Source organism: Balearica regulorum, chromosome W, assembly GCF_011004875.1.
Source record: "Balearica regulorum gibbericeps isolate bBalReg1 chromosome W, bBalReg1.pri, whole genome shotgun sequence".
NCBI lineage: Eukaryota > Metazoa > Chordata > Aves > Gruiformes > Gruidae > Balearica > Balearica regulorum.
In genome coordinates, this window is record NC_046219.1 from 1205814 (window position 1) to 1232373 (window position 26560).

Genomic DNA, 26560 nt, shown 5'->3' on the forward strand with positions numbered 1-26560 from the left:
GAAAATCAGTTACTTTCTCATGCCTTGTTAAAATGTTACCTTCACCTTGAATGGACACATTAAGTGTGTTTATTTTTTTAAAAATAAGTACTAGGTAGCATACTACTGGCAGCCACTTGTCATCACAGAAGAGGTCAACAAATTTGGACCACTTTCTTTTTGTGAAAGAAAAATGTGTAACATCTTTAATTTCAACAACTCTTTTAAACACTTTACCACAAGATAACCAGTGAACCTCTGCATTGAACAAAAGATTTCTATGGTCACTCCCCATCTCATTACAAAGTATTGTAAAGATTCTACTATTTATAGGTCTTGTTTTTATAAACTTAACCACATTAATGGCATTGTGTAGCAATTTGTGCACTTCTGGTGCCAGCATCTTTGCTGCAATAGCTTGCCTATGAGTGATGCAGTGAATAAGTTCCATGTGTGGTGCTATCTCTGTAGCCTTACCTCAGAATCCCTTTTTTATTCCAGTCAAAGCAGCCACTCCATTGGTGGTTACAATTGCACAGTTTTCCACAATGCATTGTTTTTTATTTAAAAAGTCATTTACTGTCAGGAATATATCTTCTCTGGTGCATTTTTCCTTTAGTGGTTCACAAAAAAAGTAGTTCTTTGTGCATTTCATTCTTGAAACAGAATTTAGCAAATACCATAAGCTGAGACATGTTAGAAACATCTGTACTTTCATCCAACAGCATAGCAACCCTCCCATACTGCGTAATTTGTTCTAATACTTGTTTCTTCAACTCTTCAGCAATGTTTTCTATGCTGACAAAGGCATGCATTTTAGTTTGTTGCCATATTATTTTCTGTGTACTATTATTTCAGCCATTTTTATTGTGGCAGGAAGAACAAGTGTTTCCCCAATGGTATGTGGGAGTATCACATGACTTGAAACATTGTTTAAAAAATTGTAGCGGTTTGTCTTCATGTTCTGGATGTTTAGTTTTTAAATGTCTTGCTAATCATGATGGCTTCATACTATCATTAGCTAATATCTCAAGGCACAATACACAACATTGACGATAGTGGATGTAAATATGTATTTCAAATAGTCTTCTTGATAATATTGAATTTTTTTGGCCAACTTCTTGTCAGATCTGATTAGATCATCATTGTTTTTACGTTGTTATGTGGCTGAAAAAGAGTACTCCTACTAGGAGGAGAAGTGCCAGCTCTGCCATTTTCTTGCAGTTTGCTTGTGCTCGCATTATTAGTATTATCTTCAATCTGTGGTTTCTTTTCAGGAATCTTTTTAAGCCACATGTCCATTCTGTGAGGGTTAGTTTAGTTGAAACTAGATAATATAATCTGTAAATCCACTTAGCTGGGCATACGTAAACTGCAATATATCGCAATATGCTGAAAGCGAACAAATGAATGAAGGTGCCACTGTGAACCCCTCTGTGTTGTAGAACACCCACCCACTCTTCCCCCAGAACACCTAACATACAGCACCTGACGCATAACCATCTGCCATACAGACCGAGTGAGGGCACCAGTGTCAATCTGTTTATTAGCTATTAGTAAAGGTTAATTTCTTTCTTAAAATTTTAGATAAATAAATATAAGTAGAATTTCTAATATTGTCTTCCTGTACCCCAATGGATCGTCATGCGCATCCCCTGGGGTGCACACACCCCACTTTGGAGACCACTGGAATAGACAAAAAACAGATTGAGAAGTGACTGTTTCAGTGTCCTATGCAAAGCTATTTCAACATTGCTTAATAGTATGCTTCGAGTGTTACATTTCCTGTTAAAACTGATAAATAAAAAGGAAAACTTGAAAGTAATTTTTAATGCTATTTTTATCCTAAATAAAAATTCTCAGTCTAAAAACTACCATTAAAGGTAGGCCTCCCACCAAAATGGCAGCTGATGCTCTATTTGTGCTAATTTATTTTTTCTTCTTGAAACAAAAATGGCAATACAACATGTGGTGGGTTGACTCCGGCTCCTCATGGGTTGAGATAAAAAGACAGTTTATTAAGCGAAGGAAAGAAGAAGAAGAAATAAAAGAAAAAAAAACAAACCCAAACAAGTGATACAAAAGCAATCACTCACCACCTCCCACAAGTAGACCAGTACCCAGCTCAGTATCCTGAGCAATGGCTCCCTCCCCAACCATCCCCCCCCCCCTATTTTTATTGCTGAGCATGACATTATATGGCATGGACTATCCTTTTGGTCAGTTTGGGCCAGCTGTCCCAGTTGTGTCCCCTCCCAACTTCTTGTCCACCCCCAGCCTACCCACTGGGACGGGCGGAGTGAGAAACAAAGAAATCCTTGACACTGTGTAAGCACCGTTCAATAGGTAAGCTATTGGTGTGTTATCAACACTGTTTTGGTCACGAATCCAAAATATAGCATGATATGGGCTGCTGTGAAGAAAATTAACTCCATCCCAGTCAGACTCGGTTCAATCTCCACCCCTTATTCCATACCACTTACCCCATGCTCAGGTCTTACACTGTCCTTATGCTGTCTTACACTGTCCACATCTTCATGAACTACCTCTCCCCTTCCCATCCTTTGATATATACACAGATAGCATTCCCTTAGTCTATGGGCCACCCCCATAAAAAGTCTGTAAAATTTTCATGACATTTTTATGGTGGTCACTCAGGACAGGAGAGGCAGTGTGTTGTGTTGAGTTACTGAGCACCAAAGCCAACTCAGGTTGGGTGACTGCTGAACTTGCACAGCTTCTTGTGAGGCTCAGGTTGGTTCAGGTGATTCCTGCAGTAGTACTTCATATAATCAACTCAAACCATGGATTATTTTCTCCTCAGGTTAAATCTCCTTGAGGTACACACTGGATTTCCCCATCTTCCCGCACTACCTACCAAGTATATCCAGATCCTTGAACAAAAGCAATCCCATGAACAGATTTGCCTTTTCCTGATGCAGGAGCAACCCATGCTGTCTTTCCCAGCCAGTTCCCTACAGACACTATGGGGACCTTATCTCCTTCTACAGCACATAAGGATTTTGTTTGGGCAGGGCCAGGTCAGTCATCTGATCCTCTGGTGTTAACCAACCAAGTGACTTCTGCTAAATTTGCATCCCTAGTGCTTGCATGTCCCAGTGCCCATCAGTATAGTCTTTAACAGTCCATTGTATTGTTCAATCTTTCTGCAGGCTGGTGCATGATAGGAAATGCGGTATGCCCAACTAGTGCCATGTTTCTTGGCCCAGGTGCTTATGCAGTTATTTTGGAAATGAGTCCCATTGTCTGAGGCAGTTCTTTCTGGGGTGCCATGCTACCACAGAACTTGCTTTTCAAGGCCCAGGATGCTGTTTCGGGTGGTGGTATGTGTTACAGGGTAAATTTCCAACCATCCAGTGGTCGTCTCCACCATTGTAAGCATGTGACACTTGCCTCAGCAGGTCCATGGCACTGTGATATAATCAGTCTGCCAGACCTCCCCATATTAATATCCCAGCCACCATCCACTGTACCAGAGAGGCTTTACTCACTTGACTCGCTTGATTATGATGCATGTTTCACATTCATGAATAATCTGTGCAATGGCTTCAGTGGTCAAGTCTACCCCTTGATCATGAGCCCATCTGTTGGTTGCATCTCTCCCTAGATGTCCCAATGTTTCATGGGCCCACAGAGCTATGAATAGCTCACCATTACGCTCCCAGTCCAGGTCTACCTGAGCCACTTCAGTTCTGGCAGCCTGGTCTACCTGCTCTTTGTTTGAATGTTCTTCAGTTGTGCAGCTCTTTGACATGTGAGCATTTACATGATGTACCTTTACAGCAGTGTTTTCTACCCAAACAGTGATGTCTTGCCACAGTGCAGTGGCCCAGATGGGTTTATCTCTGCAGTTGGTCCATTTCTGTTGCTGTAGCCACCCCTACAGGGCATTTGCCACCATCCATGAATCAGTACAAAGTACTGGTCACTTTTCTCATTCATCAGTCTCTAGGGCCAGCCGGATGGCTTTAACTTTGGCAAACTGACTCAACTCACCTTCTCCTGTGACAGTTTCTGCAACTTGTTGTGTGGGACTCCACACAGCAGCTTTTCAGTTCTGATGGTTTTCCCCAATATGACAGGACCCATCAGTAAACAGAGCATATAGCTTCTCATTTTCTGGTAATTTATTATACAGTGGGACCTCTTGGCTGTGAGTCACCTCCTTGGGCAATGCTCCAAAATCTGTCTTCTGGACAGTCCATGATCTCTTCCAGGATTCCTGGGCAGCTGAGGTTCCCCATTCAAGCCCACTACATGATCAGTGCAATCCACATAGCATCAGGTGCATGATGGGTAGAGGGGACCCTTCCTTTGAATAACCAGTACAGCACAGGCAATCATGGTGCCAAGAGAAGCTGTGCTTCTGTACCAACTATTTCTGAAGCATCTCGAACTCCTTCATGTGCTGTTAATATCTCTTTTTCAGTCAGGGTGTAGCAGGCCTTGGATCTTCTATATCTCCCCAGCTCCAAAACCCTATAGGTTGACCTCGAGTCTCTTCTCTAGGTGCTTTCTGCCAGAGGCTCCAGGTGAGGCCATGCTCCCTGGCTGCAGTGTAGTGCACATTTCTCACATCTGGTCCTGTCTGTACTGGCCCAAGGGCTACCTCACAAATTATCTCCTGTTTGATCTGTTAGAAGGTGTGCTACTGCTCAGGGTCCCACTCAAAACAGTTCTTCTTCGAAGTCACTCAATAGAGAGGATGCACAAGCTGACTGTAACCCAGAATATGCATTCTCCAGAATCCCACAGCACCTAGAAAAGCATGTGTTGCTTTTTTGTTAGCTAGTGGGGACATGGTTGTTATCTTATTGATCACATCTATTGATTAATTAATAATAATAATTAATAACTATCTCCTGTTTTTCCCCACAATTCCAGGTTCAAGGTAGGTGCACCTTCCTCATGTCCTCCTCATAGTCTCACAGATGAAACCACAGGGTGGCACGTGGCATGCCCCCACAAGTCCCTTTCCTTTGAGCAGAGAAAGATCAACGCCATATGGCACTCTTGATTGCTGAGACACTTGCCTGTAGGGGCAAGGAAGAAGAGATATTCTCCATATTCTCTTTGAGTTGCTGGAACTGGTGGGACATCCTTTTCACAGCTGAGATGCAGGCCTGTCATGTAGAGGTGGGGGGAGGGGGAAGACAGATTCTCTTTGAATTACCAGAGCTGACAGGCCAGTCTATCCACAGTCGGTGCCTCAATGTCTGCCCAGTCCATTATCACCAGAGCATTGTCATAGGGCATCGGTATATTCTGTACAAACTTCTGCCACATAGACCATGTGCACTAGACATCATCTGCATCTTTGGAGGCCTGGTTGTTTTCCAGACCATTGGCCCCACTATCAGGTAGCAACCAGGTAGCAATTCACTCACCTTGCTGACCTCTGTAATCTTTCCACATCTCTCGCAGCTCACTCAGGGACAGGGACTGGGTAGTTTCTGCCTCTTTTATGATTTCTGTCTCTTCCCTCTCTTCTTCTTGTGGGTGTCCTGCTGCAGAACAGGCTGCCTATTCTGATTCCTGCTCCCTCTTAGGAGGAGCTTCTTCCTCTCTTACTGACTGGGTCAACCTCTGCTTCTATTGTTTCTTCCTGACTATAGGAGCAACTATGAAAGTTGAGGGTTGGGTCTCTGGTTTAGCCACAGTGTCTGTTCATGTGACCTCAGAGCAAGCAACCCTCTTAGTGTCCATTTCTGTGCCCTCAAAGCAATAGACTCTCTTGCTCTACTGAAGGTGATGGACAGCAGCTCTATAGGCATGGGCCAGGCCCCAACACAACATTAGAATTTGCTGTGTTTCATTGGGGCAAGCAAGGCTCCCATCTTTCAAATGCTGTACCAATTCAATGGCATTATATGCCTGCACAGGTGTAAAATCCCAGGCTAACAGAGGTGATAATGGCCCTAGGCACCTGCCTAAATCCTCCCATACACCCTGACATGCAGTGATTGACAACTTCAGGACATGTCCCTGTGTGGCAATCGCAATTAGTTGTTTAACTTTATGAACATTAATCAAAATGAATATCAGGCTCACGACACACACCAGTGCAAACAGTCTGATTGCATAAGGATATTCAAGAAACTGAGGCACCATTTAAAGAAGGCTGGCAAGACCTATCCTGGAGGAGAGGAAGGGGTAGGTGCCATTCTTCCCTCTCTCCACAAAGCGTCTCTCAGAGGAGAAAAATGGAAAAGTGTAATTGCTAAATTTCTCCATACGATGTTTCTTGGAATACTGGGAAAGAAGCAATGTAGGGCTCAAATACCAGATTAGGCTCAAGGCCAGTGCTTTTATCATGGCTCTCCCAGGCAAAGCACAAAAAAAAGATAAACAACACAGCAAACAGCAACAATTGAAAACAGTCATTAACAATTCTTGGAGTTTGTTGTACAGCGGTGTCCTGGTTCTGGCAAGGATAGAGTTAATTTCACAAGGAGCCAGGACAGGTGAGCCAGGCTGGCGGGGGGCTATTCCATGCCATGTGACGTCATGCTCACCATAAAAGGGGGCTAGTCGGGCAGGGGCGGGCTTGGCGTGGCTCCAGGACTGGCTGAGCGTCCGGTCAGTTGGTCGGTCGGTCGTCGGATCGGTAAAATCATTCTCTGTTATCACCCATTGTGAATATCTGTTATCAGTACTGTTGTTGATTGTTTTCCCTCTCCCTTGCTGTCCCAGTAAACTGCCCTTGTCCCAACCCTCGAGGCTTTGCCGTTGTTTTTCCATTCTCCTCCCCATCCTGCCGGGGCAGGGGTGAGCGAGCAGCACGTGGCACTTAGCTACCGGCTGGGGCTAAACCACGTCAGTCCTTTTTGGCACCCAACGTGAGGCTCGAGGGGTTGTGAGAATGACAAGTCTGGCCCAAGTGTGTTAAAACAAAGTTGTTATAAGCATTTATAATGTTACTGAAACAGTCGCTGGTCATAATGATGTTCTGTTTGGTCACATGGCTCTAGTTTGTAAACCCGTGTTTACTCTATGTAATCCCTGTGGCACTCTTTATCATCTCTGGGAGAGGGGTTCGTGTTCTCATGTTGTTGTATTGTGTGATAATGACTTATGATAAGATATCATCAACAGTCATGAGTCTGAGCTGGTACGTGTATGTAGCATTTCGGTCAGGCCCATAAATCAGTCAATATCTTTCAGAATTGATTAATAATTGGACCCAATCTATGGGGAAGACAGGGGGGGATACCTTCTCCCACTCTTTCACCTCCCCTTTTCCCTTTTGGTTGGTTACAACAATTTTTGAGAATTTTGAATACCCTTGGAATGTTCATGCCAGTATATTCCTATTGCTAGGTCTCCTGAATGCTTTCCCACTCCTGTTCAGGGTTAGCAAAAATTTTTACAAGAGTACCACCCAGGGATCTTCCCCAAGGCTGAATGGTCAGGGCTGGCATAGCATGTGGGAGAGTATGGGCGGGTATCTAGAGACCTTCTCACCCCCAATGGTTTGGAGCTTCACTCCCGAACAACTGCAAGACCCTGATAAAATGGTAGAATATTTGAAAGGAAAATGCTGTGGGGATTCTAAGGAGACACAACTTACTGCGCTGTGCTGGGCCCTGGCCACAATCTATCAAACACTGCTTGATAGTAGACAGCACCATCCAGAGGGAGAGAGCGGACCCACAGGCACTACAGCTGCCCAGGCCCCCACAACAGGCACTGCAGCTGCCCAAACCCCTGCGATAGGCACTGTAGTCGAGCCAAAAGATCAACCCATACCAGTATCAGTCGCCCCTATACACAAAAAGAAATACACAAGGAAATCAGTTCGCTTAGTGAAAGATGATGATGAACAGGGGCCATCACAAGAACAAGAAGAAGAGCCAGAACCAGAAGTGATTACTTGATCCCTGTCCCTGAGGGAGCTGCGAGGTATGCGGAAAGATTTCAGCCACCTTCCAGGGGAGCACACGTGGCTGCTCCGCTGCTGGGATAACGGGGCCAGTAGCCTGGAAGTGGAGGGCAGGGAGGCCAAGCAGCTGGGATCCTTGTCTAGGGAAGGGAGCATTGACAAAGCAATTGGGAAGAAGGCACAGGCCCTCAGCCTCTGGAGGCAACTCCTGTCAAGTGTGAGGGAAAGGTATCCTTTCAGCAAAGATGTCGTATGTCGGCCAGGCAAGTGGACCACCATGGAGAGAGGTATCCAATATCTGAGGGAATTAGCTGCGCGGGAGATGGTTTATTATGATCCGGACAACGCACAGTTGCCCACAGACCCCGATGAAGTCCACTGTACCTGACCCATGTGGCGAAAATTTGTGCGAAGTGCACCATCATTGTACGCCAACTCACTGGCACTAATTGACTGGAAGAGTGAAGAGGCACCCACGGTGGATGAAGTGGCTGGCCGACTCCGGCAGTATGAAGAGAGCCTTTCTTCCTCCCTCGTCTCGGCTGTGTAGAAGCTGTCCCAGGATGTCCGGCAACTCAAAGAGGATATATCTTAGTCCCCACCTGTACAGACCCGCATTTCAGCTGTTAGGAGTAAGTGTTTTTCTGCTCCAGAGAGGGGATATAGAGCATACACACCACGAGGTATCCTGTGGTTTTACCTGCGTGACCACGGAGAAGACATGAGGAAATGGGATGGGAAGCCCACCTCAACCCTGCGGGCACGCGTACATGAGCTACAAGGCAAGACAGCTGTAAAAAGGGACTCTTCCAGAAAGAATGCTGCTCCAGTTTCCACCGGGCAGCCCCCCAGACCAAGTGAAAGGCCTGATCGCACTGATGATCCTCTTGAAGGAACTTCTAAGTCCTTTTTGCAAGAGGTGAGTAGGGACTATGACAAGCAGGATTAGAGGGACCCTGCCTCCAGCCAGGTGGAGGAGAGGGACAACCGGGTTTATTGGACTGTGTGGATCCGATGGCCTGGCACATCGAACCCACAGGAGTACAAAGCCTTAGTGGACATTGCTGCACAGTGTACCCTAATGCCATCGAACTATGAAGGGGTGGAACCGATATCTATTTCTGGTGTGACGGGGGGATCCCAACAGTTGACTCTGTTGGAGGCTGAAGTAAGTGTAACTGGGAATGACTGGGAAAAGCACCCCATTGTGACTGGGCCGGAGGCTCCGGGCATCCTGGGCATAGACTACCTCCGGAGAGGGTATTTCAAAGATCCAAAAGGCTACCGGTGGGCTTTTGGAATAGCTGCCTTGGAAGCGGAGGAAATTGAACCATTGTCTAGTTTGCCTGGTCTCTCGGAGGACCCTTCTGTTGTAGGGTTGCTGAAGGTTGAAGAGCAACAGGTGCCGATTGCTACTACAACTGTGCACCGGCGGCAATACCGCACCAACAGAGACTCCCTGGTTCCCATCCACAAGCTAATTCAACTGGAGGGTCAGGGAGTGATTGGCAGAACCCACTCACCCTTTAACAGTCCCATATGGCCAGTGCGAAAGTCCAATGGAGAGTGGAGGCTGACAGTAGACTATCACGGCCTGAATGAAGTCACACCGCCGATGAGTGCTGCCGTGCCGGATATGCTGGAACTTCAATATGAACTGGAGTCAAAGGCAGCCAAGTGGTACGCCACAAGTGATATAGCTAATGCATTTTTCTCGATCCCTTTGGCAGCGGAGTGCAGGCCACAGTTTGCCTTCACTTGGAGGGGCGTCCAGTACACCTGGAATCGACTGCCCCAGGGGTGGAAACACAGCACCACCATCTGCCATGGACTGATCCAGACTGCACTGGAACAGGGTGAAGCCCCAGAGCACCTGCAATACATTGATGACATCATTGTATGGGGCAACTCAGCAGAGGAAGTTTCTGAGAAAGGGAAGAAAATAATCCAAATCCTGCTGCAGGCTGGCTTTGCCATAAAACGAAGTAAGGTGAAGGGGCCTGCGCAGGAAAATCCAGTTTTTAGGAATAAGGTGGCATGATGGGCGTCATCAGATCCCTATGGTTATTATCAACGAAATAGCAGCCATGTCCCCACCAACCAACAAAAAGGAAACACAGGCTTTCTTAGGTGTTGTGGGTTTCTGGTGAATGCACATTCCGAATTACAGTCTGATAGTAAGCCCTCTCTACCACATAACCAGGAAGAAGAATGATTTCAAATGGGGCCCTGAGCAACGACAAGCTTTTAAACAAATTAAACAAGAAATAGTTCATGCCGTAGCTCTTGGGCCAGTCCAGGCAGGACCAGATGTGAAAAATGTGCTGTACACCGCAGCTGGGGAGAATGGCCCTACCTGGAGTCTCTGGCAGAAAGCACCAGGGGAGACTCGAGGTCGACCCCTGGGGTTTTGGAGTCGGGGATACAGAGGATCCGAGGCCCGCTACACTCTAACGGAAAAGGAGATATTGGCAGCCTATGAAGGGGTTCGAGCTGCTTCAGAGGTGATTGGCACTGAAGCACAGCTCCTCCTGGCACCCCGACTGCCAGGGCTGGGCTGGATGTTCAAAGAGAGGGCTCCTTCTACACATCATGCAACCGATGCTACGTGGAGTAAGTGGGTTGTGCTGATCACACAACGGGCTCGAATAGGAAGCCCCAGTCATCCAGGAATTCTGGAAGTGATCACAGACTGGCCAGAAGGCAAAGATTTCAGAATGTCGCCAGAGGAGGAGGTGACACGTGCTGAAGAAGCCCCACCGTAGAATAAACTACCAGAAGATGAGAAGCCATATGCCCTCTTCACTGATGGGTCCTGTCACATCGTGGGAAAGCATCGAAGGTGGAAGGCCACTGTATGGAGTCCTACACGATGAGTTGCAGAAGCTGCTGAAGGAGAAAGTGAATCGAGCCAGTTTGCAAAGGTGAAAGCCATCCACCTGGCTTTAGATATTGCTGAAAGAGAAAAGTGGCCAACGCTGTACCTCTACACTGACTCATGGATGGTGGCCAATGCCCTGTGGGGGTGGTTACAGCAATGGAAGCGGAGCAACTGGCAGCGCAGAGGCAAACCCATCTGGGCTGCCCCACTGTGGCAAGATATTGCTGCCCGGCTAGAGAAGCTGGTTGTAAAGGTACGTCATGTAGATGCCCATGTACCCAAGAGTCGGGCCACTGAGGAACATCAAAACAACCAGCAGGTGGTTCAGGCTGCCAAGATTGAAATGGCTCAGGTGGATTTGGACTGGTAGTGTAAGGGTGAATTATTTATAGCTCGGTGGACCCATGGCACCTCAGGTCATCAAGGAAGAGATGCGACATATAGATGGGCCCGTGATCGAGGGGTAGACTTGAGCATGGACGCCATCTCCCAGGTCATCCATCAATGTGAAACGTGTGCTGCAATCAAGCAAGCCAAGCGGGTAAAGCCTCTGTGGTATGGAGGCCGATGGTTGAAATATAAATATGGGGAAGCATGGCAAATCGACTACATCACGCTCCCACGAAGCCGCCAAGGCAAGCGTTATGTTCTTACAATGGTGGAAGCAACCACTGGATGGCTGGAAACATATTCTATGCCCCATGCCACTGCCCGGAACACTATCCTTGGCCTTGAAAAGCAAGTCCTGTGGCGACATGGCACCCCAGAGAGAATTGAGTCAGACAACGGGACTCATTTCGGGAACAACCTCATAGACACCTGGGCATGGGCATTGAGTGGGTGTATCACATCCCCTACCATGCACCAGCCTCTGGGAAAAATGAAAGGTACAATGGACCTGCTAAAGACTACCCTGAGGGCAATGGGTGATGGGACCCTCAAACACTGGGACACACATTTAGCAAAGGCCACCTGGTTAGTTAACGCTAGGGGATCTGCCAATCGAGCTGGCCCTGCCCAATCAAAATTCCCACGCCCAGTAGAAGGGGATAAAGTTCCTGTAGTGCACATGAAAAATATGTTGGGTAAAACAGTTTGGCTTATCCCTGCTTCAGGCAAAGGCAAGCCCATCTGCGGGATTGCTTTTGCTCAGGGACCAGGGTGCACTTGGTGGGTGATGAGAAAAGATGGGGAAGTCCGGTGTGTACCCCAAGGGGATTTGATTCTGGATGAAAATAGCCAATAAATTAAATTGCATGATGTTAATAGTGATATACTGTATCAATGGTATGACCATAAGAATTACCCAAAACTAATGAAGGATGGACTTTGAAACTGAACAAAGTGCCACGATGATGGAACTAGAACTGCCTTCAACTGGTGCCCAGGAACTTCATTGAAAAATCACATCTTTGGCATCCAGACTGTGAGCATGGACCATACCAGATACACCGGCTGTGAAAACCCCGGATGCAGCGTGCAACAATCCAGCAGCACGCACCATTGCTCCTGCTCTGAGAGGCTGTAATGGCAGATGGAACCCAAAGCCATGGACTAAATGAACTCGACAGACATTTTAGAGCGATAGCCCATAGAGTAAGGCAATGAGATCTGTAAAATAATCTGGGCATGATGTAGATGGTATGGAATAAGGGGTGGATAATGTCCTGGTTCTGGCAAGGATAGAGTTAATTTCCCAAGGAGCCAGGACAGGTGAGCTGGGCTCGCCGGGGGCTATTCCATGCCATGTGACATCATGCTCACCATAAAAGGGGGCTAGTCGGGCAGGGGTGGGCTTGGCTTTGGGCTCCGGGACAGGCTGAGCATCCAGTCGGTTGGTCAGTGGGTTGTCAGATCGGTAAAATCGTTCTGTGTTATCACCCATTGTTACTATCTGTTACTAGTACTGTCGTTGATTGTTTCCCTCTCCCTTGCTGTCCCAATAAACTGCCCTTGTCCTAACCCTTGAGGCTTTGCCGTTGTTTTTCCATTCTCCTTCCCATCCCGCCGGGGGAGGGGTGACTTAGCTACTGGCTGGGGCTAAATCAGGTCAAGCAGGAAAGAGGTGAAGCACCAAAGCAGGGGAGGGAACACATAAGTCAGCATCCAGAGTAAATACATCAGTATCTCGACCAGCAACAGCAAGTAATGGCTTACCAAGTAACAACTCAGCTAAACAGGTGTATCGGCTAGAAGTTCAGTCTAGTACACTGTGATCAAATCTGTTATTATCTCAAACTCCTCAAGCCCCATGTTGGGCTCCAAAAAGGACTGTGGTGGCTTGACCCTGGCTGGTAGGTAAGCCCCCACCCAATAACTTGCTCACTCTACCCCCCAGCAGTGGGATGGGGGAGAGAATCAGAAGGGCAAAAGTGAGAAAACTCATGGATCAAGATAAAGACAGTTTAATAAACAAAGGAAAGAGGAAGGAAAAAACCCTCACTCCAAACAAGTGATACAAAGGCAATCATTCACCACCTCCCACAAGTAGACTGATGCCCAGACAGTTTCTGAGCAATGGCTACCTATCCCAAAACATCCTCCCCTCTGTTTTTATTGCTGAGTATGACATTATTTGGTATGGAATATCTCTTTGGTCAGGTCAGGTCAGCTGTCCTGGCTATGTCCTTTCCCAACTTCTTGCAGCCTACCTACTGTGGGGAGCAGAGTGAGAAACAGAGAAAACCTTGATGCTGTACAAACACTGTTCAGCAATAGTGAAAACGCTGGTGTGTTATTAACACTGTTTTGGTCACAAATCCAAAACACAGCACCATGTGGATGGCTATGAAGAAAATTAACTCCATCCCAGCCAGACTCAGTACATGGCATTTGAGCTAAAAGTCAGTGGGTTTACGATGAGTGGGTTTTTTTAATATAAAGACAGTTATAGTTGCAATTTAGAAAGAATAAAATAACTTTTCAAAGGTCAGCAATATTGTGTGCTTTTCTAAGTTGAAAATTTTAGGCCCTAATTTTACCAAAGCATGCATTCTTTGCTCACATATAAGTATTTGTAGCATATGAATTTCTTTGTTTCTAGGCTTTCAGCCTCACAAAGGACACTGTGAATATAATTACTGTTAGTTTAAATAAAATAAGATGGATCTTTTTTGTAAATATATGTTTTAGCAAAATATGTGAATATGAGACTAGAGGTTTCTCAGAGATAAAAGGGATTTGAATAGAATCTTTTGAGAAAAAGCAAATGGTTATTTGTCTCTTATTTCTCAGTTTAACTGGGAGTGTCTTTAATTTCCCCTGTTATGCTCTTTCCTTTCAAAAAAACACCAGCAGCTAACATAACCTTATTTCTTCAGTTAGTACTTTTCAAATGCAAGTATATTAATCAGTGAAAAAAGAAATACACTTTTGGGGCATTATTTATTTCATTAAAGTTCATTACTAAATAATAGAAAAGTATTTTGATTTGGGCCTTGTTTGACTGCAGATCTTCATTTCTTGCCAGTTGGCAGTTTTGTCAATAAGGTAAACCACCTGCATGCCCAGTTTGAATGAATACATAGTTTAAAAGGGGGAATATGAAAGTCTGCTATGCAAATAGAAGTCTCTACAGTCACTCCTCCATTACGAAGTAATGAGATATGGAATATCATTGATTCTGGAATGTAGTTGGACCTGCATAGTCAGGTTGCATGTATTGCATTCTGGTTTTCATCTGGATTTAGAAATCATATCATAGGATAATTCAGGTTGGAAGGGCCCTCAGGAAGTCTCTAGTCCTACCTTCTACTGAAAGCAAGGTCAGCTATGAAATCAGACCAGGTTGCTCAGGGCTTTATCCAGCATGGAGACTGCACAACCTCTCTGGGCAATCTGTTCCACTGGTGAAAATGTTTTTCCTCATATCCAGTCTGAACCTCTCTTCTTTCAAATTATGCCTGTTGTCTCATATTCCCAACATGTATTGCTTCCTCATACATATTGGAAAACTACTATTAGGTGTCCCGAAGTCTCTTCTCCAGGCTGAACAAGCCCAGTTCCCTCAGCCTCTCTTCACAGAGCATGTGCTCCAGCCCTGTGACCATCTTAGTAGCCCTCTGCTGAACTCTCCCTAGTTCATCAAGGTTTTTATTTTTGGGGCGACCCAAATCTCGATACAGTATTCTAGATGTGGTCTAACAAGCCCTCAAGCATATCAACTTAACCCCTCCCCTCCAATTTGGTGTCATCTGCAAGCTTTATGAGCAAGCACTCTGTCACCTCTTCCATATCATTTATAAAGATGCTAAATAGGGCAGGTCCCAGGATATACCCCTGTGGTACTACACTCGTGACTGGTCTCCAGGTAGAGTATGCCCCATTAACAACTATTCTCTGTGCCTGATTATGCAGTCAGGTTTTTTTACACATCTGGTTGTCCACCCATCCAGACTATAATATTCTTCACTTCAATGAAATTCACTTTGTAATAATGAATTTCATTGAAGATCAACTTTCATGTGGGGATATTCCTTTTTATAGTGGCATTTTATAAGTATTAGGGTGGAGGAGGGAAATGCCACCAGAGGAGTTGGTTTAAAGTTTCAAGCATAGGTAAATAACCAGGTATTCCCATGGTTTATTTAATCAAGACCCTTCAAATTGCAGCGCATGGACATGGATCGTCGTAGGGAAGATGCCAGAAACCCCAAGCGCAAGCCCCGCTTGATGGAGGAGGATGAATTACCATCTTGGATTATTAAGGATGATGCTGAAGTTGAAAGACTCACATGTGAGGAAGAGGAAGACAAAATATTTGGAAGAGGGTCCCGTCAGCGCAGGGATGTGGACTATAGCGATGCTCTTACAGAGAAACAGTGGCTACGGGTAGGTACTGCTTTTTTCTTTTTGACAGTTGCTATTTGTGGAGGAGGATGTTCTCATTGAACATTACAAAGTTGCACAAGTGAAAACACTGTGTAATATCTAAGGTCCATGTATTCTCATTCAGTTTTTACAGCTGTGCTCAAGACATAACTCAGATTTCAAGCTATGTTGCTGAAGCTTAACTCGTTGCTAGATGCAGAATCATGATTGCAGTTGTTTTCTATTGCAACTATTCTGTGGCCATAGATATCGACATATTTCACTAATTTTTCTGACACGCTAAGCAGATTGTCATCATTAAGAGATTTTTCAGTTTAAAGTATGAGAAACCTATGATCAGTGTATATTACAGCTTTCTGTGCTGCAGGTGTATAATAAAAAACCCAAACTGATCCATTTTAAAGATTTTGAAACTTTCAAGCAAGTCTTCTCTCTCTTAAACTTTTTCATTTCTGAGTCCCTCTATTTTTCTTGATCCCAGTGAGATCAAAAAACTCGATGAAGACCATGTTGCAGGATTTCCATGCCTGAAAGTAAAGAATCTAAACTTACCCTCACTGAAACTATGATTTTGTTGCCCTTGAGGATTTCTTGTCATTCCTCTGCTTAAAAAAAGTGGATATAATGAAAATACTTTAAAATGCTTACCAAAAGCATTAGAACACTAATGTATATGGCTTTTCAGAATGTTAATATCAGGGGCGGTAAACAAATGAGGTTTGATCTCTAGAAAGTCTCATCAAAACCAGGAAATTTCATAATTTTTAACTCAATTATGATTTCTAAAGCATATTAGTAAGATTTTTCATGTACAGAACTAGTCTCTGTGATTTGATAGGCAGTATTCTACCATGGTAGAACAATAACATGCTTATGTGGTTGACACTAATACACAGTGCAGCTAGGACCATAAAAGATAGGGGGGAAAAAAAACATCAAAATAAAGTGTATATTGAGTAGATGTGCTCGAGCTCATTTTAAACTAGTTAGCTTCAGTACTGAAATACTCTGGCTATGGCAAAAGCTCGGCTTGGACTTTAATACTTTACTTCTCAGGTTGGTTTTGTACTCAATGTTAAGCTGTTTTCTGTCAAAAAATAATAGCCCTCAAGAAGTCATCTTTCTACCTCAAGGCAAGATCAGCTATTCCTATATCATTCCTTACAGATGTTTGCCTAAAGGCCTCCAATGATGGAACATTTAGAACTCCCTAAGGGAAGCTATTGCTGTGATTTAGTTCTCCCTAATACCTGATCTGAATTTCTTTGCTGGTTTTTAAGTGTATTACTTCTTGTTCTGTTCACTGTGATCATGAAGAACAGGCTGTTCATTTCTTTTTTTGCCCCAACATCTTTTTATGTCTTAAAAGACTCTTATCATACCCCACTTAGTCTTTTTTTCTTTGCATTAAAAACCCCCACTATAGGCTGGGTGGGGAATGGACTGAAAGCAGCCCTGAGGAGGACTTGGGGGTATAGATTGATGAGAAGCTCAACATGATCCCGCAGTGTGCGCTTGCAGCCCAGAAAGCCAACCGTGTCCTGGGCTGCATCAAAAGAGGCGTGACCAGCAGGTCAAGGGAGGTGATCCTGCCCCTCTACTCTGCTCTGGTGAGACCCCACCTGGAGTACTGCATCCAGCTCTGGGGGACCCAGTACAGGAGAGACATGGAGCTGTTGGAGAGAGTCCAGAGGAGGGCCACGAAGCTGATCAGAGGGCTGGAGCACCTCTCCTCTGAGGACAGGCTGAGAGAGTTGGGATTGTTCAGCCTGCAGAAGAAAAGGCTCTGGGGAGACCTAATTGTGGCCCTGAAGGGAGCCTACAGGAAAGCTGGAGAGGGACTGTTTATCAGGGAGTGTAGTGACAGGACAAGGGGTAATGGGTTCAAGCTGAAGGAGGGTCGATTTAGATTAGATGTTCGGAAGCAATTCTTCCCTGTGAGGGTGGTGAGGCACTGGAACAGGTTGCCCAGAGAGGTTGTGGAGGCCCCCTCCCTGGAAGTGTTTAAGGCCAGGTTGGATGAGGCTTTGGGCAACGTGGCCTAGTGGAGGGTGTCCCTGCCCATGGCAGGGGGGGAGTTGGAACTAGATGATCTTTGAGGTCCCTTCCAACCCAAATCATTCTATGATTCTATGATTCTATGATTTGATCTTTTCCCATAGGCCCTGTTTTCTAGTCCTCTGATCATTTTCATTCAACTTCCTTAAACTCTCTCCAAGTGATTAACTTTTTTATTCAAAGATAAAAAACAATAGTCCAGATACAGTCTTGCCTGAATAAAGGGGAAGAGTTCTTTCACATGGCTGCTAGGGTGTTTATACATCATGGTACAGAGTTTTTCTATTTTCTCAGCAGTACAGACACTGAGTTGTGTTCAACTTGTGATCCAGTATAAACCCTCAATCACTTTCTGTGAAACTACTCCCTATCCAATTTTTCCATATCCTTTTTTGTACAGTTGTGGTGTGTTGACCTTGGCTGCCTGCCAAATGCCTACCTAACCACTCTCTCACTCCCTCTCCTCAACAGGACAGGGGGAGAAAATAAAATAGAAAAGCTTGTGGGTTGAGATAAGGACAGGGAGATCACTTACCAATTACTATCACAGGCAAAACAGACTAGACTTGGGGGAAATTAATTTAATTTGTTGCCAATTAATAATAGAGTAGCATGGCGAGAAACAAAGACAAAAGTAAAAACACCTTCCCCCCTGACCCCTGCCTTCTTCCCAGGCTCAACTTTATTCCTTCATGACTCTTCTAAATCCTTCCCCCCACTCTGAGCAGCACATGGAGAATGGGGGTTGTGGTCAGTTCATAATGCTTCATCTCTGCCACTCCTTCCTCCTCATGCTCTTCCCCTGCTCCAGCATAGGGTCCCTCCCACAGGAGACAGTCCTTCATGAGCTACTTCAGTGTGGGTTTCTCCCATAGACTGCAGTCCTTCAGGAACAGATTGCTCCAGCATGGGTGCTATCCACGGGCTGCAGCTCCTGCCAGAAAACCTGCTCCTGCGTGGGGTCCTCTCCATGGACTGCAGCTTCCTTCAGGACATATCCACCTGCTGAGGTGTGGGGCCCTCCATGGGCTGTAGTGTGGATATCTGCTCCACCGTGGACCTCCATGGGCTGCAGGGGGAAAACATACTTCACCATGATCCTCACCACGGTCTTCACCACAGGCTTCAAGGGAATGTCTGCTCCAACAACTGGAGCACTTCCTCCCCCTCTTTCTTCTCTGACCTTGGTTGTTTCTCTCACAGTTTTCTCACTCCTCTCTCTCACAGCTGCTATGCAGCATTTTTTTACCCTTTTGTAAATATGTTATGAGAGAGGTGCCACCAGTGTCACTGATTGGTTAAGCTTTGGCCGGCAGTGGGTCCATCTTGGAGATGGCTGGAATTGGCTCCATCCAACATGAGGGCAGCCACTGGTCTCTTCTCACAGAGGCCACCCCTGCAGACCCCCTTGCTAACCTTGCCACATAAACCCAATAAACCAGTTGATTTTTCCTTGCCTAATAGAAATACTTTGCATATATCCTTGTTGTAAATTATCCACATTTTCTACAGTTGTTACACCAATTTAATCTCATTATCAGGTGTACCTGTGGTCCCTGTCAACTTGGTGTTCTTTGCAGATTTAATAGGCACACTTTTCGTTCCTGTGGTGGGTTGACCCTGGCTGGAGGCCAGGTGCCCACCAGAGCCACTCTATCACTCCCCTCATTCACTAGACAGGGGAGAAAAAGTATAACGAAAAGCTTGTGGGTCGAGGTAAGGACAGGGAGAGATCACTCACCAGTTATTGTTATGGGCAAAACAGACTGAACTTAGAGAGAAAATTCATCTAATTTATTACCAAGCAAAACAGAGTAGAACAATGAGAAATAAAATCAAATCTTAAAACACCTCCCCCCACCCCTCCCATCTTCCCGGGCTCAACTTCACTCCCGGCTTCAACCTCCGCCCCCCTCAGCGGCACAGGGGGACGGGGAATGGGGTTACAGTCAGTTCATCACACATTGTTTCTGCCGCGTCTTCATCCTCTGGGGGAGGACTCCTCTCATTCTTCCCCTGCTCCAGTGTGGGGTCCCTCTCATGGGAGACAGTCTTCCACAAACTTCTCCAACATGAGTCCTTCCCATGGGCTACAGTTCTTCACAAACTGCTCCAGCGTGGGTCTCTTCCATGGGGTGCAGACCTTCAGGAGCAGACTGCTCCAGCGTGGGTCCCCCATGGGGTCACAAGTCCTGCCAGCAAACCTGCTCTGGCATGGGCTCCTCTCCACGGGTCCACAGGTCCTGCCAGGAGCTTGCTCCAGCGCAGGCTTCCCACAGGGTCACAGCCTCCTTCAGGTGCCTCCACCTGCTCCAGAGTGGGGTCCTCCACAGGCTACAGGTGGAATCGCTACACGCCCTCATCCTCCCTCCATGGGCTGCAGGGGGACAGCCTGCTTCACCATGGTCTTCACCACGGGCTGCAGGGGAATCTTGCTCTGGCGCCTGGAGCACCTCCTCCCCCTCCTTCTGCACTGACCTTGGTGTCTGCAGAGTTTCTTACATCTTCTCACTCCTCTGGCTGCAAAAGCTCCTTCTAACTTGTTTTTTTCCCTTCTTAAATATGTTATCACAGAGGTGCTGATTGGCTCAGCCTTGGCCAGTGGCGGGTCTATCTTGGAGCCGGCTGGCATTGGCTCTATCAGACACAGGGGAAGCTTCTAGCAGCTTCTCACAGAAGCCACCCCTGTAGCCCCCCTGCTACCAAAACCTTGCCACGCAAAACCAGTACAGTTCCATAATTCAGGTAATTAAAAAAAGATATTGAATAGCCTTCCATTTTGACAGAACTACTCCGAGTTTTAAAAAGTGCTCTGAATAGAATTTTCTGACTATTTGCTACACACTTGATAGTAATTTTATGTAGTCCATGTTTTCCTGGTTTGTTTGTGATAATGTTGTGTGAAACAAGGTCAAATGCCTTGCTAAAGTCAAGATACAATATGTACTGCTACTCCTTTTCAACATGACTTGTTACCTTGTTGAAAGAACTGCAAGTTCCTTCCTCTGCTGTTAAACTGTTGACTGTGTACTCAAATTAGCTAGTTTAAAGCTAGATCAGATGTTTCCATACTACATAGGAGTCACTTCTAACTGTATTGTGTACATATTTTCAATTGCATTTTCTGGTGGCAAGTCTGTATACTTCAGAGTGTTACAGCAAAGGCTGATGTAAGAGCTACTAATATTATTGAATGCTTGTATTCTGAGGATTAGATTTATAGTGTAGCACTAGTCATCCAGCTTCACAGTAAAAGGTCCTCTCCATTAGGTGGACAATGAAAATCTGAATAAAGTGAAACTTTCCTGAGTGTTTTCATGAGATTGATTTTGCAGGGAAAGTAAGGAATTCTGTTTTCTGCATTTTTACCCCTCACTTCTCTTTTCTTTGAGTAATTTAAATTTTCCTGTTGTTTTTTTTTTAAATGACATATCTTGGGGATCATAGAAAAAGAGATGACAGTCACGTACAACATTTTCAAGGGAATCTTTAAATGTGTAAAATTATCAGAGGAATTTAGTAAGCAGCTTTACCCTGAGGTTTTGCCACTCTAACTTGCAATGTCACAATATCATACACATTGTATGGAAATTTTAAAATAAATATTTTTTTGTATAAATGGACACAATAAACCACTTAAATGAATAAGGCTTTTTAAAAAGTACCCACAAGTTTCAATATATTCTACATTAAAGATGTGGCACTTTATTTCATAAAAGTTTTCCCATTACTACCTCACATGTTTTATTATGCCACTGTCCACTCCTCTTTTGGAGCACTGTAGAAGAAACAGACCTGTTGGTCACTAGCAGCAGGGCTATATCTCTAGGGTTTTTTTCTTTCTCCATCTGCTGATATCTTTAAGCTATACTTGCATGAGGCTTTTCAGAAGGAAACTTTACGTTTCTGATTAATATATTGGTTTGATAATATCATTATCCAACTTGCAGCTGTGTACTTAGCTGCATTTGTCTTTGAGAGATTCATTTGAATTTTACTTTAATATCTGAGGTGTTGTATTGAGTCTGGCTGAGATGGAGTTAATTCTCCCCACAGCAGCCCTCATAGTGCTGTGCTGTGTATTGGTAGCTAGCAAGGTGTTGATAACACACCGGTGTTTTGGCTACTACTGAGCAGTGCCGGCACAGCATCAAGGCTGTCTTTCCAACATTTCTTCCCCCCCTCAACAGCAGGCTGGGGGTGGGCAAGATCTTGGGAGGGGATACAGCCAGGACAGCTGACCCAAACTGACCAAAGGGATATTCCATACCATATGATGTCATGCTCAGCATATAAAGCTAAGAGAAAGGAGGAGGAAGTGGAGCAACTGCTACGTGTACTGAAGCCCTGCTTTCCAGGAAGTGGCTGGACATCACCTGCCAATGGGAAGCAGAGAATAAATCTTTTGGTTTTCCTTTGCTTCCGTGCGCAACCTTTGCTTTTGCTTTATTAAACTGCCTTTATCTTGACCCACGAGTTTTTTTCCATCTTATTTTCTCCCCTCCCTGTCCTGCTGAGGAGTGATAGAGCAGCTTGGTGGACACCTGGCATCCAGCCAAGGTCAACCCACCACAGGAGTTTTGCCTGGGTCAGCAACCAGAATTCTGACTGCAGATCAGCTACCTGCTCCTTCTAAGCTGTACCCTAGTGTTCTGCACCAGGTGGGGCGGGGGTGGGGAGGGGGCAAGGGCAGGAAGAGAGAGATGGCAGAGGGTTCTTTCTGTATCTCAGTGAGAAAGGCCTGACAGCAAATAGCATAATAAAATAACTGTTTTAATAAGATAGAATAAAAATATAGAATATAGGTAGCGAGTAAATCTTATGACCCTTCAGATGCTGGGAACCTCACTTTTATGCAGCATTAGACAGACCCCAGATGGATTTTCCCACGGCATGCTGCTCAGATCCCATGTCCATGGAGAAGTTCCTCCTACCTCCTGTACCATAGTGCCTTTTATCTTGTGTAAAAACCAAAACCATAGATCTTATCCTGACAGGTTGGAATGTTATTTCTGTCATAACATCCACAGCACAGGCTGGCACAGGGCACTCCAGCAGATTCCCCTACAGTGGCTACTCATGCTAACCTATTGGCTTTTCAAGCCTTAAGTACAAGATCCAATAGAGCAGACATGGCCTGCTCAAGATCACTAACTCCTCAAATACAATGTCTTCCACAAGGCTCCCAATATACCTGGCTATAACACAGTTACCTCAATGCTGAATAGTCCAGTAAGGGTCTTATAGGCTTAATTCCTTCTTGTTGTCTCTGAAGGGGAAAAAAACCCAAGGAAACAAAAACATCTAATGCTAGTTTTCCCTTCCTGGAGTTCTGGGTGCTAAGTAGTACTTGGTGCCTATGCTCACGTTCATGAGCATATGCATCATTGCAGATCCACAAAGGAAAAAAAAAGACCTCAAGGAATTTGTGCATGTGCATATACAGACAGAAATATGCCATCTTTCTCCTTATCAGAAGACCCGAGTTCTGAGTTTGTAAGCAGTGGACCAAAAATAATAATTATTATTAAAGCCAAGAGGATGAACACATGCAATATGTAGTGAAACTGCTTTGGAGGCCTGCAGCTGCCCTAGGAAAACTGTAATTAATATCACTCTTCAGACTCCCTGGGAACTTATAACAGAAGAACAGGCTTTGATCACTAGCTGATGCTGCAGGGTGCTGTGCCCTAACTATTGGTATGGCAACTGCATTTTCTATAAACAGGGAAGTAGGATCCTGCCTTCTGATCCTAGAAAGAATTTAAATTGTGGAATTATTGTATCTTCTGGCATATTTCTCCCACAACAGTGCTCCTCACAGGGCAAAATGATAGATCAGCAATCAGATTATTTCTTAAAGGGCCATGAGTGTTCTGTTAAGGACTCCATTGTTTAGGGCTTTCAAGAATCAATGGATTTGTTTGCAATAGTCGCAAATTAGCGTATCTGAGCTGCTGCTCAGAGGCTAAATTGACCAGGATTGCTGTTAGATGTGTTCCATGTTATCTGAGATACTTATCCTGACCTGATCTTGATTCTAATAGTTTTGACTCAGGCAGAGGCATCAAGACAGCTCTTACCTGGCTAAGCTAGTTCTGATGCTCTTTAACTCATCCTCCAAACTCTTACTGTGAAGCTAAATCTCTTAAGACAGTTGAAGTGTTTTGCATCTGGATTCAGTTTCTCATTCAACCTAGTTGCTTGCTTGGTGACATGAACAAAGTTCTGTTGATGTGTGGATTTAATTCGAAGTAGATTTGCATATTGACAAGTGGAACAAGTCTGAAACCTGAGATGAGCAGTGTCAGATTTATCTCACATGAGCATTCAAAACCAAGGTATTGTAGACTACTTGCTATTGCTGATCTAAAAAAATCAAGTGAAATTAAGACATTAAGCCCATATTTATTTTTCTTATTTAAATTAGAAGAAAGACAATATTGACATACATACATACAAAGTATGTGATGGATATTTTTAACATCCTCATGACTATTTTGAATTCCAAGTGTTGGAATATAAAAAAAACATTGGAATATAATAGTGTTGGAGTATAATAAAATATTTTTAATTCCAACTGTTGGAATATAATAGTGTTGGAAAATATAATGACTTTTTTTTAATTTTTTGCTTTATGTATACTGGCAAAAGTGAGTATGTTGTATAGTAAAGCTTGTCATTCAATCTTTCCTTGATCCCCTCAAAATCTTTCCTAGGAAAATGTTAGGAATGTTTTAAACTTTATTCTTATCAGTTGGAATGTAAAACTGAAAAGTTACGTGTTCTCTTTTATCAACTGTTAAAAGGCAACTCTGGCATCAAACACTGTAGTAAAGTTGAGCTAGCTCGTTATTACAACCTGACATAAATTACCAGAGGCTTTTTTTTAGGGCTTGTGTATTGTAAAGGAGCTTTGCCTTTATACATATATATCTTTTACAATCAATGCTAAGCATATATATTTAAGACACCATTTTGTAGCTAGTGAACATGAACTCAGTTTGATCTTCAGGTGGTTGCAATTAGATACTACAATAGCTCTATAGGATTATCTGTTTTATATTCAATATTTGTTTCAGTTTAGCCTTTCATCTGGTGACCCTTATATTTATTTAATCCTAATGGAGATTTTTTTAACAGACTTTGTTGAAGGTTGGGATTTTGTGAAAGAGAAGAAAACAAATATTTGTGAAATTGAGAAAAAGTTGTCTACATAGTCTATGAGCATATTGTCTGTGGCTTTATTTATTTATTTTCCTTTCTTTTATTTTTTATTTGAAGAAAATTGTATTCTGATTTAAATTATGTGCTTTTTAGTATTTAATTGCAGATTCTATTGAACTTATTAAGTTTTGGGGGGCAGTGAGGCAAAAATATTTTTTTTAATTGTCACTGTGGACCTGGACCCAGAAAATCCTCCATCTCTGGGTATGAGCTATTCTATGACCAGCAATTATCAGCACATCTCAAGCACTAAATCTACTTTGATCGGCTTGACTTTGCACATTACAATTTTATGCAAGTGGAAGCTGATTTCTCATAGTAGTAGGAAGTTAGGCAGTATGTTGCTTCCTACCACCAGGAAATTCTGAAGCAGAAAACATCGTGAGTATTCTCCCACTGTGGCTCTGTTGATAGGAGGTTGAGGAAGGAAGTGCTGCTGACCTGTGCTTTTTAAGTCTTCATAGAGTCAAGGAGTGTTTATCTTCCATGTACATATGGATGACTGAAAGAAATTCAGTTCAGAGACTGTTCTAGAAAAGAGAAGGAAATGAGGCCATTAAGACTACTTTATAAAATTGATAAGGCAGTTAAGATGAAATGGGATTTTCCTGGCTTTTTGATGTATGACTGGGAACTAAAGTGCATCTACCTAATACTTCATTTTGTTCTGTTTTCTGTGAGGAAGGGGTTAGTTTTAAAGCAAAGAAAAACCCAAACCTGTTCCATATTCTGGGTACCTTTCTCACTGAAAATCCAGAGGCAGGACTGAGAGTATGATTACTGGGGCCTAACAAAATACTTCTGAAATGTTTCTTTTATATTTGAAAAAATATTCTCATAAAACCATTTTAAATGTCTCAGAAACTGATTTTGTATAGTGAAAACCTGAAGTCAGGAAATCTGAACAGCTATTCCAGAGATACATATATCAGCAAAACATCTTGATATATTTTCATAGGATTCTTTTATCTTTCACTTTGCCCTAAGGATTTTACTTGTAAAATATCATAAGTGTTAGCATGTTTTCTATTGGAACTGTAAGTATAGTCTCCTCTAGGAAACATGAGAATAAATGTTTGACATAAAAATCCTTTTCTATTTTGGACAACTATGAATAGCCTTGTGAGAGCATTAGACTAAAATAAATTGTATTTTGTCTGAAACAGATAGATTTCTCTCACATGTTGAGTTGCTATATCCCAGCAATCGTGAACTAAAACTGACTTTCATACTTGAATTGTAATATTTTTACTCTTTTGAGGTGTCAAATTTTGCATGAAACAGTTAAAGATCCTGCAAATAAGATTTCTGAGATCTCTCATGCTAAAAGTCAAAATTCAAATGACCTACTAAAAGTGAAGCCTAAATAATTATTACAAATTTCACAGAAATACAGAAAAAAAAAAAAAAAGAAAGTCTGCATTAAATGTTTTAGATTCAGGTTCCTAGGAGCAGTTTGGGATCTGAAGGAGAAGAAACAATCATTTTAATATTGAGTGCCCACTGGATCCTTCCTTTCTCTGAGACTGATAAGAGATTTGACAGTTAAAATGATCAAGCTCATGATATAGTAGGACATGACATTTTGTCACATATCAGACTTTTGAATAGTGATTAGTCATTAATAATCTTCCTATGTTGCATTTGCATTTGCAACATGGATAAAAAGTTACCTATACTTT

At 43.8% G+C, this 26560-nt stretch overlaps 1 protein-coding gene and 1 long non-coding RNA gene across 7 annotated transcripts in view; one reads left to right on the plus strand and one right to left on the minus strand.

Moving 5' to 3' along the window:
- LOC142599246 (uncharacterized) overlaps nucleotides 1-26560 on the minus strand; it is a 426921-nt gene that overhangs the window by 232241 nt on the left and 168120 nt on the right. The window lies entirely within an intron of this gene.
- LOC142599148 (SWI/SNF-related matrix-associated actin-dependent regulator of chromatin subfamily A member 2) overlaps nucleotides 1-26560 on the plus strand; it is a 686065-nt gene that overhangs the window by 135651 nt on the left and 523854 nt on the right. For all 6 annotated transcript variants that reach the window (XM_075738850.1, XM_075738849.1, XM_075738852.1 and 3 more), the window contains one exon: nucleotides 15375-15593. In XM_075738850.1, coding sequence (XP_075594965.1) covers nucleotides 15375-15593 — 219 coding nt within the window. The remainder of the gene's footprint in view (nucleotides 1-15374; nucleotides 15594-26560) is intronic.